General features: G+C 40.7%; 1 protein-coding gene across 2 annotated transcripts in view; it reads left to right on the plus strand.

Annotated features, from left to right (window-relative positions):
* The window catches only part of igf1rb (insulin-like growth factor 1b receptor), a 57,482-nt gene extending 43,352 nt beyond the window's left edge, over nt 1-14,130 (plus strand). For both annotated transcript variants that reach the window (XM_087846144.1, XM_087846114.1), the window contains 17 exons: nt 877-1,021; nt 2,029-2,237; nt 2,471-2,597; nt 3,089-3,324; nt 4,695-4,862; nt 4,953-5,157; nt 6,432-6,736; nt 6,842-6,975; nt 7,779-7,938; nt 8,080-8,179; nt 9,063-9,133; nt 9,645-9,874; nt 10,011-10,118; nt 10,326-10,488; nt 11,390-11,519; nt 11,653-11,787; nt 12,865-14,130. In XM_087846144.1, coding sequence (XP_087702270.1) covers nt 877-1,021; nt 2,029-2,237; nt 2,471-2,597; nt 3,089-3,324; nt 4,695-4,862; nt 4,953-5,157; nt 6,432-6,736; nt 6,842-6,975; nt 7,779-7,938; nt 8,080-8,179; nt 9,063-9,133; nt 9,645-9,874; nt 10,011-10,118; nt 10,326-10,488; nt 11,390-11,519; nt 11,653-11,787; nt 12,865-13,390 — 3,152 coding nt within the window. In that variant the 3' untranslated portion in view covers nt 13,391-14,130. The remainder of the gene's footprint in view (nt 1-876; nt 1,022-2,028; nt 2,238-2,470; nt 2,598-3,088; nt 3,325-4,694; nt 4,863-4,952; nt 5,158-6,431; nt 6,737-6,841; nt 6,976-7,778; nt 7,939-8,079; nt 8,180-9,062; nt 9,134-9,644; nt 9,875-10,010; nt 10,119-10,325; nt 10,489-11,389; nt 11,520-11,652; nt 11,788-12,864) is intronic.
* Nucleotides 14,131-16,767: the final 2,637 nt, after the last annotated feature.

The following is a 16,767-nucleotide window of genomic DNA, read 5'->3' on the forward strand; positions in this document are numbered from 1 at the left end:
GGTGGAGCTTTTGTGCTCACAGCCAGAGCTCTCAGGGTTTAACCCATAGGTGTCAAACTCTGGCCCGCGGGCCAAATTTGGCCCGCAGCCTAATTACATTTGGCCCGCAAAGCCATACCAAATTACTATTAGAGCTGGCCTGCTGGTATTATACAGCTAATATATATATTGTTTAGTATTAAGCTTTGCTTGTTCCATATTCAGTTTTTCAGCAAAACTTGTTTGAGTCCATAAGAAAAGATTCATTCTTATATCTAGAGGAAGATTTTTTTTTCAATAAATATTAATGTTAGCCCGTGACTTTGTTCCAGTTTTGAATTTTGGCCCACTGTGTATTTGAGTTTGACACCCCTGGTTTAACCCATATGAAAAGTGCTGGCACACTCCAAAGCAGTTTTAAACTTTAAACAAAGAAAAATAACCAGGTTTGTTTTTTGTAAGCGGGACTTAATGTTCTCAAGCTTAACGCATTTATGATTATCATATGGCCAGAAATGACAGGAAAATGTTGATACCTCTGTTAATTAGGTTCTACAGACGTTTTGGATGAAACACTTGTTTAGTCATATGTCTGAAGGTCCATTTTGTTCCAGGAATAAGTCCTGGCCATGTGCCTAAGATAAACATATTACATATATCTGCTTACTTTCACACAGTATAGAGTCAACAGTCTGAGTTTTCACTCATGGTGATTGCTTGTACACATGCTGAAATTTTAGCCATGTTTAAAAATTAGCATCCATCATTGTAACAGCATATATATGACAGGAAATGCGTAAAATGATAATAAGTCCCCTTTAAGCCAGCAATGAAATACTAAAGGGTAAAATGCATCAATAGATAAATGAATGTGTTTGTGACGGTCTGTGTGTTTAGATAACATGGTGGCAGAGCTGGAAAGTTTCACAGGTCTGATCCAAAGGGTGACCGGTTACGTACGGATCATACACTCGCACACACTGAGCTCGCTTGCATTCCTTCGGAGCCTGAGATACATCGATGGAGAAAACCTCCATGAAGAGTAAGAACACACACACTTCTCTACGTGGATAAACATACAGCCAAGGTTTTAATCTCAATGCCTTACAGTGGAGACGGATGTTTGTGCATTGGGACACGCTGAGCTCATTTCTTCTCATGTACTTTTCTCAAGGATTCACCTGAATATTAATTAGTTCTATTCATTTATTCAATTCTGTTTTATTAGTTTAGTGCCACTTCACAGTAAACATTGCCTCAAGGTGCTTTATAGTGTTAGGTAAAGGTAAAAGTGGTTCTCTCTCTCATTTTACTTTTGAAAACTCTAGGAACCACAAAAAATTAGTGCTCAACAAACACAACTCTTGAGTAACTACATTTTCAGCTAATATATAAGAATGATGTGATCCAACATCCTCAAGATGTTCAATCGTTAGTGAAAAAAGTTAAACAAAACTTGAACAAGTGCAGTTGTTTGTTATTTGTTTGTGAATGAGGTATAACCTCCAACAGTCCCAGGAAAGGTTCTCTCAGGGTCATTGAGAGGCCTTCGTTTCCCTCCTCCATCTGTTTGTGTTCACAGGAATCTTACTGTCCCAAGGCCCACATTACAGTCATTCCTTGATGTCTGGGTGTTACCCAGAGAATCATAAAAAAACCTCCTCTCCAGCACACAAAAAAATGTCAGCCCCTGGTTAATCGGATTTGCCAGGTGATTTTTATCCTGCTGTCAAGCAGTCCCTCTGCTGTCTAACTGGGTCATTAAACCTCCAGCTAGAAGAGAGATCTACCGAGAAGAGTAAAATAGCTACATTTTGTTCAATTAGCATAGCTTCCCCTAATAGACAAGTCACTAGTGGATATGTTGTGTAGTTTTCCATTACGTGCTGAAAATAAGGCCTTAACCTTGGTGGGAAAGTTGGCTCTCAGCCTAGCATGAATCACTATACACACAATACACTCATAGATAAACATACACGAATGAATGTAGAACGAAGCAGCATATTGATGACTGTAATCCATTCATCTCCTCCTCTTTCTGCCCTCTAGCATGTATGCCTTCTCTGCATTCGACAACCAACAGTTACAGTATCTTTGGGACTGGAAGCAGCACAATCTGACCATCAAAACAGGAAAGCTGTTCTTCAGAGCCAACCCTAAGCTGTGCATGTCCGAGATCCGCAAAATGTGGAACAAAACCGGCATCCAGGCCCGCTTTGATGAGAGTGATTTCCGAAACAACGGCGACAGAGCCAGCTGTAAGGGTCAAAATGAGCTTCAGTTTGAAAACCACAAACATTTAAATTGCTATGTCCAGTTCATGTGCTGAAGTTACTCTAGTTTACTAGAAGTTTGCAAACACCTCTTTTGAGTGTGATGCTGTTCTGCTTCTTATGTCAGTATTTACTGTGCCACTCTGTCAACACTAATTGCTGCATATTAATGCACACATACTGAAGCGCTTTTTTCCCCCTCCTTGCTCCCTCCATAGGTGAAAGCACTATTCTGAAATTTAAGTCTAACAGCACCAGTAGCACAAGGATCAAGCTGACATGGCAGCGCTACCGGCCCCCTGACTACAGAGACCTCATCAGCTTCATTGTCTACTACAAGGAAGCGTATGTTTTTTGTTTATTTTGTTTATCTGCAGGCTGAGTGTTACTGAGCTGTATTTAAAGTCCTGTTAACAGGACTTTAAATACAGGAAATTTTACTTTAATCAAGTTTTATATTAGCTTGGTACGTAGTTTCACAAATGTCCAGAGAATCAGCAATAGGAAATCTCACTTAATGGTTTTCCAGCCACAACTATTGGGCGAATATTAGGAGCTGACTTTAAGTGGACATTTAAGTGTTAAATCGTTGCAGAAGAATGAGGGGAAAAACTGATGCAAAGACATGATGTATTAAAAATGGTGAGCCAGGCAACAAACAAATACAGCAAAGTAAAAAAACACGATGGAAATGTGGTCTTTCTGTCTGTGTTAACTATTATTTTGAGGAAGATGAGATTTTTGTGTTTTGCTGACATTCTTCAGTTGTGTAATAAAGAACACGTGAATTAAATAGGTGTACAGTAATAAATTAATAATTCGCCCTTTTCTTCCAGACCCTACCAGAACATCACAGAGTTTGAGGGACAGGATGGCTGTGGCTCCAACAGCTGGAATATGGTGGATGTGGAGCTGAGGCCTGACAAAGAGTCAGATCCTGGAGTTCTTCTGTCCAACCTGAAGCCGTGGACACAGTATGCGATCTTTGTTAAAGCTATCACACTCACAGTGGAGGATAGACACATGCCAGGAGCCAAGAGCAAGGTGGTCTACATCCGCACGAGCCCCTCAGGTAAACACCACAACAGCACAGATTAAATGTTACAGTCTCTTACAGTTTGTACTTTCTTCTCTCTGAAAGTGGAGAAAGTACTTTTTTGTTCGTTAGAATAACCAGGGAGTTAAAGAGCAAAATTGTTGTTTGACTAAGCCGACACTAAATATCCCCAAGTAATGCCTTTGTTTTCATTCAACATAAGCAGCTGAAATGGGAAGGAGATTTAAATAAAATGACATTTATGTAGCACTTTTCTGGTGTTACTGACTTCTCAGTGCTAGACACTGCAAACCCCATTTTCTTCAGTGTGTTATCTATTTCAAAACCATCTGTCCAGGGCAGTATACACCCTGGACAGGTCACCAGTCCATCCTAAGGCCAGCACAGAGTGACACACAACCATTCATGCCTACGATCAATTTAGAATCGCCGATTAATCTAACACGCACGTCTTTGGACTGTGGGAGGAAACCAGAATATGTAGGGAGAACCAACATGCGCACAGGGAACACAAGCAAACAGTACAATCTAACCAGGAAGCTTCTTGCCATGAGGCAACCGTGCAAACTACAACTGGTGCCGTTTAACCCAACCCAAAAATAAAGATTCATCATTTGGTTTTAGTGCCAAAGTTAATCGTAAACTAATCAGTCAAAAAACCCAAAAAAACATATTTACCTTGTCCATATCTTTAGTTGCAGAATTGCAGGTATCCTGCTGTGGCCATGTTTTCACCACCACTGCATTGTAGCTTTGTATGTGTTGTTCGACTCCCCTCTATCGTTCGGTCTAAACAATCCCAAAGGGGCATTACTGTATCCCCACCAATGCATAGCATTGTTTTCAGCTGGCTTTCTGGCCTTACTGTTTGGCTGCTGCCATACTGTCACTGACCTCTGGTGGTTTGAATTAGCAACTGCTTTATTTCCTTATTAATTTAACAAAAGTAGCAAACAACTGTAATGTTACTGAAAATCATATCCTTGGAGTATATTTTTATACTAAATGATTTGGTGTACCTTAAAACCACCGTACAGCATATGCTTAGTTGCTACTTGTTTTGCAAATAGAAGTGGATTATTTCTCTGTCAGAATTAAAGCATTTCTGGATTTTATCCAAACATACTGAAAGGAGATGGAGAGGAAGACTGTTTGAAATAAACACAGCTGCAAGTCAAAGAGATGGAGAAAATCTGATTTAAACAAACTGTAATATACTGCAGTAATTAGATGAAATGGAAGGCTGCTTTAAATAAGTCCAGCTGCAGTGTAAAGACATAGCAGCACTGTGATGTCAGACGATCACATCTGCACTGGCAGCCTGAAGGAGAAAAGAGTTTACTCAAAAGTTGTTAGAAATCAGTTTATGTCTCTGTGCTTCTCAGCACCCTCCATGCCTCAGGATGTGCGAGCGTACTCCAACTCATCCACTCAACTGGTGGTACGCTGGTCGCCCCCTGTCTCAGCGAATGGCAACCAGACATACTACTTGGTAAGATGGCAGCAGCAAGCGGAAGACCGAGAGCTCTATCAGCACAATTATTGCTCCAAAGGTACACACACACAGGCATAAACTTCCATTGCCACCACTGCTGCTAATAATTAAGTCACAAACGGACTACAAATCTTTCTTTCTCCTGCAGAGTTGAAGATTCCCATTAGGATCGCTGCCATAGGGGTGGGAGACCAGGAAGAGGAGACAAAGCCGACTAAACTAAATCCAGATGGGGCAGGTAAAGGCTGTTGTCCCTGCCCCAAATCAGTGGAAGACCTGGAGGCTGAAGCTGCTGACGCCTCTTACCGAAAAGTCTTTGAAAACTTCCTGCACAACTCCATTTTCACACCGAGGTGATTAACCCAAGATCGTTATTTCTCCATGTGGCACAGCCGTTGTGTAGCTACGGCAACATTTAACTTGATTTTTACCCCTATGTGAACTAACCAAATATCTATGCATGCACAATTTGAGCAATTTTTCAGGTTAGCAAAACAGAGATCAGTTTCTTCCTTTGGTCTTTAGTCATTATACAGTATAATTATGTATAGCAGTTACAAGAACAAAGCCTAATGAGGAGTGATAATTCAGTCGTTATATTTTTTTTGAAATTTCCCTACAAATGTATTTACTTTTTTTTCCATTTCCCTGCATAGTGGCTCAGCTTCTGTTTGATTTGGATAGTGATAGGTAGTCACCCTGGTGCATTGCACTTCGGACATCTGCATCACATTATTTCTTTATGTCTCAACACACATGTGCAAGTCCATTGGGAATAATTAGTCCTTGGTGAGTTTTGCCAGGCCAGAATAAAGGGATTTGTGTACTTCCATCTAAAGATAAACATCAAGTGTCATCATATATTCTGCACTTACTTTTGAGCTTACCTTTAACAGATGTGTGCAAACCAACTTGAATGGGACAGTATCTGTAAACTCTGCTGATGTGATCATTACACGCCTAACAGAGTCTATTACGGATTGGCTGGAACTGTTTAACTATAATTAGCCAAAGAAAACATTTCTTTCTTGGTGTTAGAAGAAATATAATTGAGGATAAATTTTCAAAAGCCATTTAAAAGGTGTCCACATTTCATTCTGGTTGAGACAAAACCATGCCAATAACATTGTCTGGTATTCCATCCAATGAAATATTATGAAATAAAGGCACATGCGGGAAACTACTTGGTAATCTCTTGTTGCTCAGCTGTGTTAGTGGGTCTGATATATCACATTTCGGCACATACTGTGTGCTTTGCCTGTAAGAGTTTAGTAACTAGAAAATGAACTGAGCTGTTCAGTAATTCTGTTTACAGTGTTCCTACCATGCTTCATTCGAGCTGCTGAACCAAAAGCCAAGTGGCAACAAAAACAAAACAGATCACTTAAAACGTCAAGTTTGAGCAAAGTATTCCAGTAACTCTGGAATCAGCACAAACCTAAAGAGCTAAGAAGTAAACAACAAAGGAGACAGACAGGTTTCAGCGTCTTGTGATTTACCGCAGTGTTTCAGATTCTGCTCCAAAGTATGAAAAATTGGCTTGTTGCACTCAGGTTGGGCTTAATGTCACTTAATAATCACCTGTTTCACACTTCTTCTTCATTTCTCCTCTGACTCTACTTTTCAGGCCAGCAGATCGTCGCCGCAGAGATCTGTTTGGCATCGCCAACTCTACTCACTCCCGCCGCAACCACCTGCACGGCAACAGTAGCACTTCCCCTCCTCTTCAAGCCGCTGGCAACAGCAGCACCCCCGAACAGGATCCGGCAGACCAAGAATTTGAATTCATTGAGCAATCAGTGACAGAACGTGAGCTGCAGATTTCTGGCTTGCAGCCTTTTACGGTTTACCGCATCGATGTTCACGCGTGCAATCGACAGGTCGTACGTTGCAGCGCAGCGGAGTTCGTCTTCTCCAGAACCAAGCCTGCAGGTCAGCAATTTGTTTTGAAACATTACAGGCAACTGGGATACACATGACCAAGCTGTGATTGCTTTGATACCCATTGTAATTAAACTCTGGCTGTGATTTTTCCAGAAAAAGCCGATGACATCCCGGGTCCAGTGACCTGGGAAGGCCACGAGGACTGGGTGTTTCTGCGTTGGCCCACGCCGCCTCGTCCCAACGGACTTATCCTCATGTATGAGATCAAGTTTAAACTGGGTGCTGAGGTAGGACAAACTGCCTTTGTTTCCAGTGAATTCAGTAGTTTATTCAGAATTCTTTTTGCTCGTAGATCATCTTCTCCTCTGTATGAAGTGATTAATCTGAAGTAATACTTATAATACTGATAACTTTTAAGACTGGCAGGAAGTTCACAAAGTACATTGAAGCAAAAAGAACAGATGCTAATAGCAAAAGAAAAACAAAAAAGGGATGTGACATCAAAGCAAGTCTATAAAAATGAACTTTAAAGAAGAGATTTTTATGTTACCCAGTCTGACTGTCTGCCAGTCATTTAGCTAGAGCCATTTCACGTTTGCAAGTATCAAAGTCAACGCCATAATCTCTCATTTTCCCTTTAATGAAAAACAAATGATCACTATTCCTTTAGTCTTCACTGCACAACACAGAATTTCAGTTTAACCTAATGCTGTGAAAATGTTGGGAAGTCAGTTCTGACACACAGAATGTGATGCAGAAGGGTGCTCATGTTAAAATGTGCTAATTTTAAATGCAGAACAGATTGAACCAACAAACAGGAGTTAAGTTTTAGAAACGCCATAAAAACAGTGGCAACGCTGGGTCTCAGAAGTACATGCTAACCAATCAAATATGCCACTGACCAGACATGAGACTTATTATTTATTCATCTTGAGGCAGAATGGGTCTGGCACCCTAAACCCTGTCCTTACTATTTATTGCACAGTACAAATTAAAAACAGCAGGCCCTTGGATGTTTGATTTGGATTTAGTAAAACTTACTCCATAATAAGCTCTCTTTTCTGTGTGTGTGTGCGTGTGCGTGTGTCAGACTGAGAAGCATGAATGTGTATCTGGTCAAATGTATCGGGCCCAGCGTGGCGTTCGGCTGTCCAACCTCAGTCCAGGAAACTACTCAGTCAGAGTGAGAGCCACGTCTCTGGCTGGCAATGGCTCCTGGACACAAACTGTGGATCTGTACGTGGCTGAACGTAAGTAAGACGCATGCGGTCATGCATCATTAGAGTTGATTGCAGCATTTTTTAAAACAAAATGTTGTGCCTTTTTGTTTTCTAACAACTGAATGACGTCAAAACTACCAATGATATTAATCAAACTGTTCAACCCAGCAGGATATGAAAATATCTTCTACGCCATGATCTTCGTTCCCATCTCCATCGTCATCTTCATCTGCCTTCTGATTGGAGTGATGGTTGTTCTCAACAGGAAAAGGTTTGTGCACAACAAGTGTTTCATCAGCTACGAAAGATCTATCCTGAGAAAGAGAATGCCATACTTTTCCCGAAAGAAACGCGACCCTGTATTAGGAAAAAAAACAAAATGAAAGGCATATGGGCATGTACTTTTCTTCCTTTTTCTTCCCCAAAATAAGCACTTAAACAATGTACTAATGGGTGGTGTGGTCACACTGTGATCCACAGTCACTAAACCAACACACTAACCAAAGCAAAAATGCTTTTGCCAATTGTAGTCCATAAAACTAAGTGGCAAATAAAGCTAGAATTCCATCTGTTACGTGATTGGCACCCTGTTGTATGTGGGGTTGTAATATTTAGTGTTTATGTTGAAATACCAAAATTATCCTGAAGAGAACTGAAGATCATAAATTTGCATGATTTGAAGTCGAAACAACCTGAAGTAATGTGAAGTAATGAGTCTCCAGAAGAAATTAGCAACACCTGTCATACTATGATTTTACTTTAGGGCCTGTTAATCTTTTTTCTTCTTTCTGAGCCAGCCACAGTAGGTTTTCCTAATTGAAATACTACAATACTTGTTTTCACACGTGCACTGCAACAACTTCTCTAGTTTGTAAATCAGTCAGTCGTTAACCTGTCCATTTCTTAGTACGAAGATCAAGTGCTATAGAGCTGTGCATTGCTGCCTCCTGCTCTATCCAGGCACTGTTATGCCTAACAAATGCCGAGTATATCTGGGAGTGTAAATGCATCTGAAGCAAAAGTTCACCTGTGTCAATGTTGCATTTTACTAGTATTATTTGTAAAATAAAAATTTGATGTGCCTGATTATACCCTTATGCACGCTCCCTGTTCTGTGTCTGTAAACATTTTTTTTCTTTATTTTTTTTTGTCAGGAACAGTGATCGGCTCGGAAATGGAGTTCTGTACGCTTCAGTGAACCCAGAGTACTTCAGCGCAGCAGAAAGTGAGTGAAGTTAAGCATTCCTGTACGTTCAGTGGCCTTTAGTTGAAAAACAAAACATTTGATAAGTACCTGTGATCAGCACTGCTGAGATGGAAATCTTGGTTATTAATAAGACTGCCTCAGCTTTGGCCACCATACACCTATAGGAATTTAAGTCACATTTATAACCTATGCACATTAATAATGATGATGTTGGACCAGGGAGCAAAGTAAGCCATTGCAGCCAGTTTCTATCTAAATTTATCACTAATTTAAAGCCATGAAAATATATTACACTTGTACAACAATCACAATCGACCAGAAAACAACTGCAGTAATAACTAATAATTTGTCAGCTGGACTCTCTCCACTAGAGCGAGGCTAGCTAATGTGTTTTTGAAAGATTGAATCTTTACATCACTATCTCTCTGTCTGCTTTGTTAAATAGCTAACACTGGATGTGGATAGGCAGCAGACATCAGAAAGTAATCACGCTTCTTTTGCTAACATAGAAATGCCTTTTTCTGTTCAGTGTATGTACCAGATGAGTGGGAAGTGGCACGGGAGAAGATCACCTTGAGCCGGGAGCTTGGCCAAGGGTCATTCGGCATGGTGTACGAAGGCATAGCCAAAGGTGTGGTCAAAGACGAACCAGAGACGCGTGTTGCCATTAAGACTGTAAATGAGTCGGCCAGCATGAGAGAGCGGATTGAGTTCCTCAATGAAGCCTCCGTCATGAAGGAGTTCAATTGTCATCATGTGGTATGTGCTCACATAAATTCAGATCTTACGGAGAAATCAGGGTAGTTCATATTTTCTGACTCGTTAAGAAGAAATGGCCACATGGTTACATCAGTTCCCTTTGTTACCTGTGTTTGAATCATTATGTTTGTTGCAGGTTCGTCTCCTGGGAGTGGTCTCTCAGGGCCAGCCCACCCTGGTTATCATGGAACTGATGACCCGAGGAGATCTAAAAAGCTACTTGCGCTCCTTGCGACCTAAAGAGGTAGTAAATTGTCGTCATAGTGATCCGCAGAAAATGAGTACTGAATAAAAACAAAGCTAAAGATTTAATCTGTAGGGGTTTTTTGCATGATAGTAACTTAATTGTATCTCTATCCAGTGTAATGCAATGTTGTAATTAAGTGCAGTGAGAGAGTATTACCTGTGGGTCAGATAATTCATGTTCGCTTGTTCTCCTTCATGTCTCCAGCAACAGTGGTCCAGCCTATCTCTCCCTCCTCTGAAGAAGATGCTTCAGATGGCAGGGCAGATTGCTGATGGCATGGCTTACCTCAACGCCAACAAGTTTGTCCACCGAGATCTGGCAGCCAGGAACTGCATGGTAGCTGAGGACTTTACTGTTAAGATCGGAGGTAAAGGATGAGTCTTGTCACTAGGAGCATGCTCACTAAGTGTAAACTCAATTATAGAGTAAAGTAGAAAACACACCAATAGCATCATTAGCTATTTTCTAGACAGTTATAGCTACAATGACGTGCCTTGTTAAAATGTCTAAGGCTCATGTGATGTGCTGTCTAAGGGTGTTGTCACATTTTCTGTGTTTAGTCAGTTTAAATTGAACTGTTCTGTTTGTGCAGATGCTAGCACAGTAATAGCACTTGGCAGCGAACCAAAGCAACTGCGCTGAAACCCTTTAGAGGAGGTGGTCTCACTGCAGTTCCAAATGAACTCCAGAGCGGTTCGTTTATGGTGGGAACGTGATCCGACCCCCATCCGAACCAACTACAAATGCTTTGGATTCTGAATGGGGCAAGGCACTGTTAATGCCTGTACGGGCTAGCAGCTAGCCATGACATGAGCTTAAATTCTCCTTCTTCTCTGATAGTCCAGAACACAGCACTTTCTTCCTGTATTTGCTTTTGTTGCTTCCATCCACAGAAACGTCTGGCCAATGAGGGGACTGGGTTGTAGTCATGCATTTTGCTTTGCTTGGAGTTTACTTGGATTTTTCTCTGTGTGAAAACAAACCAAACTGCAGGGAAAAGCTACAAGTTTACAAACTGATTAACTGATTCGGACCAGAGTAAACAAACCATAGGTGTGAAAACACCCTAAGTGATGGCAGTGAATGTAATGCTGTTTTAAGAGTTATGATACCAGTAAAAAGCACCACCGTATGAAATACGAACCCACTCAAATTACACCAAGAAGTCAGAAAAAATTTGAAAGCATTTCTATCGAATGAAGTGACTGTTTTTTGCTTCACTTTCTTACTTTTGGTCTGTGTGCGCTTGTGTTTGTGTGTGTGAGTAGATTTTGGCATGACCAGAGACATCTATGAGACAGATTACTACCGCAAAGGTGGTAAAGGTTTGCTCCCCGTACGTTGGATGTCACCCGAGTCCCTGAAAGACGGAGTCTTTACCACCAACTCGGATGTCTGGTAAGCAGACGCATGAAAACACACATGGTGACTTCATTCTGTGTGTATACCGCTTCCAAAAATATGTCATCATTGTCATAAAGATAATGGAAAACACACTTTTTTGCCCCCCTCCCCATTTCCCTCTATACAGGTCATTTGGGGTTGTGCTGTGGGAGATTGCCACTCTGGCAGAACAGCCCTACCAAGGTCTCTCTAATGAACAAGTTCTCCGTTTTGTCATGGAGGGGGGGCTTCTGGAGAAACCTCAGAACTGTCCCGATATGCTGTAAGACACACAAACTCCACACTGCACATTCACATAAAATGCTCTCATGTCTGTTTTCCTCTTCTCCGCTGGTTAATTTTAATTATCCACTCAGTGAAGCGGCACTGCTGCCCTTCAGCCTGTGGTCTCTGGATTTGCTGAGCTGCAGTACTGATTGCCTTCACAGCCCATCTATATTTCAGTGTGTGAACTTGTATTCTTTAAGATGTGTTTCTTCTTAATGTGAAACAGCCGCAGTATAAATCCACATCAAAAGAGTCATGAGTGTCACAGACAAATTTGGCAACCAACTAGAAAACACTGAAGGATGCATCAGATGGTGAAGTCATGCGGAGAACAAATGTGAAGTCCCAGGGTTTGCTCTCTTCCCTAACAGCAACAAATTTATAAATAATATTATTCATTAGCATATCTAGAAAATACAGTCTTACTAGTGCACTTCCTTTGTTAATAATAATATGTTGTGTCCTAATTGTTTGGTTTGCAGCAGACCTCATCTCTTGCTTTATAAAATAAAAATCAGCCCCAGTTTGACATCCTGGAGCTGCCACTTCTGAAAAAAAACACTTCTAGGTGCATTACTGCCCCCTTCTGGTTGTAGTAGCATGTTTGATACTACCAGGTACCAGTAAACACAAGAGAAAACGGTGATTCTAAGAAGATAAATATTGGTGTAAATTATTATTATAATTTTTTTTAAGTGACCATTTTAGAAATAGCGGAATCCACCTTACAGCAACTCTAAAACAAGTTAAGATGCTTCTTTAATCCACTCAAACTGCAGTGTAAGTTTGATAAGTTATGACTGCTTGAGTCATAAATTGTTTGTCAGAATCAGGTTGGCTGCAGAGCTCTCTGTGCTGGATGCATGTGAAGGCAGCATCAGCTCAGCAGTTCATAAACAAGAAGCGAGTGCACGAGGGTCATACAGCCATTTTAGCAACAGAAAGCAAACATTTGGCAAAAGTAAATATTGGTTTGTTGGTAGGAAAGTACAGTTCCTCTGGATAGGGTCATTACTGCAGGAGGACATGTTGTTGCTGAATACTGACCTGACCTATTTGTGTGTGTTTGCAGGTTTGAGCTGATGCGAATGTGTTGGCAGTACAATCCTAAGATGCGTCCATCCTTTGTTGAGATCATCAGCAGCATAAAGGATGAGCTGGACCCGTGTTTCAGGGATGTCAGTTTCTTCTACAGCGCCGATAACAAGCCCCCCGATGCGCCGCAGCTCCACCTGGAAAAGCTAGACAACATGGAAGATGTTCCTCTGGACGCTCCGTCATCGACACAACTGCAGCAGACTCCAGCTCCCCAACAGACGCCCCCTTCCCCGAGCTCAGAAGCACCACCTGGCCCATCGCTAGCTCCCAGCTCACCTTCCTCTCCCTGCACGTCGAGAGCTGCCATGGACAAGCACCCCTCCGGCCAGCAAGCAGCTAATGGGCTGTCGGGGGCGGGGCACGCAGCGGGGGCGGGGCTCGGGACAGGCTCGAGCGTCGCAATGCGGCCGTCTCTGGACGATCTGCCACCATACGCGCACATGAATGGAGGACGCAAAAATGAGCGTGCCATGCCTCTCCCGCAGTCCTCTGCCTGCTGATTGGACAACCCACCAGACTGCAAACCTTCCATCTGCTGGACATCTCAGTGGATGGAATAAAAAAAAATTTGTTGTTGTTGTTTTGGGGAATTTTTTTTGTTTGTTTTTTTAAATCAAATACAGCAAAGCGCGTGGTCCACCAGCTGGATGTGACCATTCAGTGAGACTCACAGGAAGACGGAGCAAACATGTTCTTCTTTTTCTTTTTTTCCTTTTCATAAAGTTTTGGTTTCTACCAGCTGGCTGTCCAACGTGACACTGCCCTCGAGTGGGAAGATCAAAAACACTACAAATAAGAAAAATATCAATAATTTGGGAGATCTCTTTCTCTCTCTTTATGGCTGAACTTATTTTATAATCCATCATTTGTTACTTTTTTATATGTATTTACAAATGGGAGAAGAAAAATCTATAGGCCTTTATATAAAACGAGCGGCGTTTTGTTTGCTTTTGAACGGGCATTATGGTGAAAACGTTAAGCATATCTAATGACGAAGAAACTCTTAAGAGTGACTGGCATGTCTCGTCGGTCGTTCAGTAGTGTGGTTGCTCTGCAGGCTGGGTTTCAGCGTAATGCCGGATCAACAGCCAACTCGCTGAAACAAACAACCGGAGGGGGAAAGGTCAACTCTGCCAAATTGATTGCCAAATTTATACTGTTTGTCAGATTCTCTCTTCTGCAGTTTTGCCCTGTAATTCTCCAACCCACTCCATTGAAAATTAAAGCAAAACAAATCTGCTACTGCACTATTTTGAAATAAAAGGGATATTACCTTCCCTCTACAGTGCTACACTACAGTAAATCTGACATTATAGACTGAAATTATCTGAAATTGAGCCACATCTTTTCACAAAGTGCTGTACCATTACGGTTAAACCGCCAAATACAGTCCATAAAGAAGCAAAAAAAAAAATTAAAAAAACAAACAAACTCAAAGCGAGGACTGCGGATGGAAAAAGTGTAAATGGGAAAAACAAACATAAACACGAGTTGTACAACGTCTCTCAGTCGGGGTTCTCCGAGTTCAGAGGCGTCTTTGTTGTTGTATTCGAACAGGTATTTTTTTAGGCTAGTCATCGGTCTCCAACATTTACAACATCTCTCTGTGGGCAGAGCATTTATGTACACACCAGTTGTTTGTGTCACTTTTCTAACTTTTCTACAGTTGGAGACATTCATCGTGTACAGAAAGAAGCTGCTATTCCTTATTTCTCTTTGTGGTTGTAATATAGTCAATATCTATATATTAAAAAGAGAAAAAAAAAACTCCTTCAGGTTGGATCTACGAACGTTTCAACTACAGTCCATTTTTTTAATGCTTGTAACTGTGTAAAGTGTATCTGAGCTGGTTTCGTTTCTGTGTTTGCGTATAAGGTACGACTATTTGCCTTGTGTTTTGAAACACTTCCCCTCCCATCTAATTAGGGGACAGCGATGGGGGGGCGGCGACCATCGGTGTTCTTGTGCTCTCTCGGGACCCTTTTGCATCAGTCCTCTATGGTTTGGACTAAACCGCTTCTACCCATCATTATCACTCTAAGAGGCCAGGTGTCCCAACTAAATCTCAGGTCAAAGAGGAAAGTTTAATCCTGTTCTACTTTCCCGTTTGTTTTCTTCTTCTTTTTTTCCTTGTTCTGTCAAACCCAGAGACATCCAGCCTGGTGTGTGTTAAACCTCGGTCTCATTCTTATTCTCTCTGACTGCTTTTCTTTTTTTAACAATACTCAAAAGCAGTGTTTTTACAACCGAATGGTTGTCAGGCTGCGTTTGATTTGACCTTTACACTTATGTACAGAAACCTAATACTGACAAAATGTAGAAGTGAGACATTTCAAAATGTAGCATTAAACACTGATAAACAATACTGTTAGTTAAATAATTCAGAAGGCATATTAAAGGAAAGAAATATGTAATTTATGATAATCTTCTATTATACCAGCTCATCAACTTAGTTTCCCCCTTTTTTTTTTTGGAGGGTTTTTGCACACTTGCTGTTTGTTTAGTGCCTTTTAGCCACCTAGCAGCAAGAATACACTAAAAGGGGGCACGCAGCGGGGTCAGGGCGAGCTAATCCTAGTTATCTACCTGAGCCACCTGGTTAACCCAAGCTAACTTATAATAAAACAAACTCCAGAGTAAAAAATAAGTTACTCACTTTAATTACTCCTTTATTTGTTACCAACTATACAGGCGATAAGTACAGTTTACATTTTTATCTGAAGCATTTTACCCAGCGAGAAAATATTAACACATTTTCTTGCTGGCTCATGCTAGTTATACCTTTTTTTCTGGTTTATTATGAAAGAAAAGTATTCATTAAATCATATGCTGCCATAATATGTCCTAATTCATGGTAAAAACAAGAGCCGAATATGAAGATAATTGTGTTTAAAAATGTGGTATTTGTACCAGAAATGGTCCTCATGCTAGTTTAGTTGGGGGAAAAAAGGTTAGCTGTAGCTAAGTGGCTAGCAGCTCTGTCAGATGATCCCCACACATGCATAAAAGTCCTGAAAAAGTCATTAATGACCAGATTAATCATTAAATGTGTGCCAAAACCCTCCCAAAATCTCGGGCAATAAAAGATAAAAAGATGTATAAAGTGTTCTTTTTAGTCCGCATTGTAATCATTTAGCTAACAGTATTATGTGAACTCACATTTCTTTTTTTCTGATACTGCATTTTGTCAGTTTCAGGGCTCTGTGTTAGTGCCGTGTGCAAACCTTAAGAGTACAATGCAAAACATAATTTATGTACTTCAGGCGAGTACAGAAACCTGTCTGTGGGATACTTTCACCTTCTTCTAATCAACTTCTGTCTCTTCATCAGGGGTGGCTTTCTTTAGGCTGCTAGAGTAACCCATAGTTATCTTTTTTCAACATATAAACGTGTGTTTGTAGAAGATTGGGCTGAGACATGGGTGAAAATTAATCTTATAGCATTGAGAGGTTTTTTTTTTTCCCTTTGGGAACATTAAGATGTCACAGGTGACACTAAAAGGATTTATAAAAGGAACAAGTATTGAGGCCATTCTCTTTGAGAATAAATCTTAATGGTATTCTTTATGAAGATTTACTGAAGAAAAACAATAATATATGATCAGAGTGGACCACATAGAAAGATTTTTAAAGGTTTATTTGCCTCTGAAAGCAGCATTTGTGTATCCCTTGCCCAAATGTTTCTTGGTTATTTATGTCCTTTTTGTGTGAAGTGTAAATCACTGTAAAAAAAAAAAAAAAAAAAATCCCCCATTAGATATTTTTGTTTTCCTTCTGATATGTTGTCATTTTGTTTTGTTTTTTTCTCTATTGTGGGGGAAGGTCTTGTTATTAATCCTTCAACCATTCATCTACCTCACTTTTTTTCTTTTTTTTTT

This window comes from Neolamprologus brichardi, chromosome 1, assembly GCF_056152115.1.
Source record: "Neolamprologus brichardi isolate AB-2024 chromosome 1, ASM5615211v1, whole genome shotgun sequence".
Classification (NCBI taxonomy): Eukaryota; Metazoa; Chordata; class Actinopteri; order Cichliformes; family Cichlidae; genus Neolamprologus; species Neolamprologus brichardi.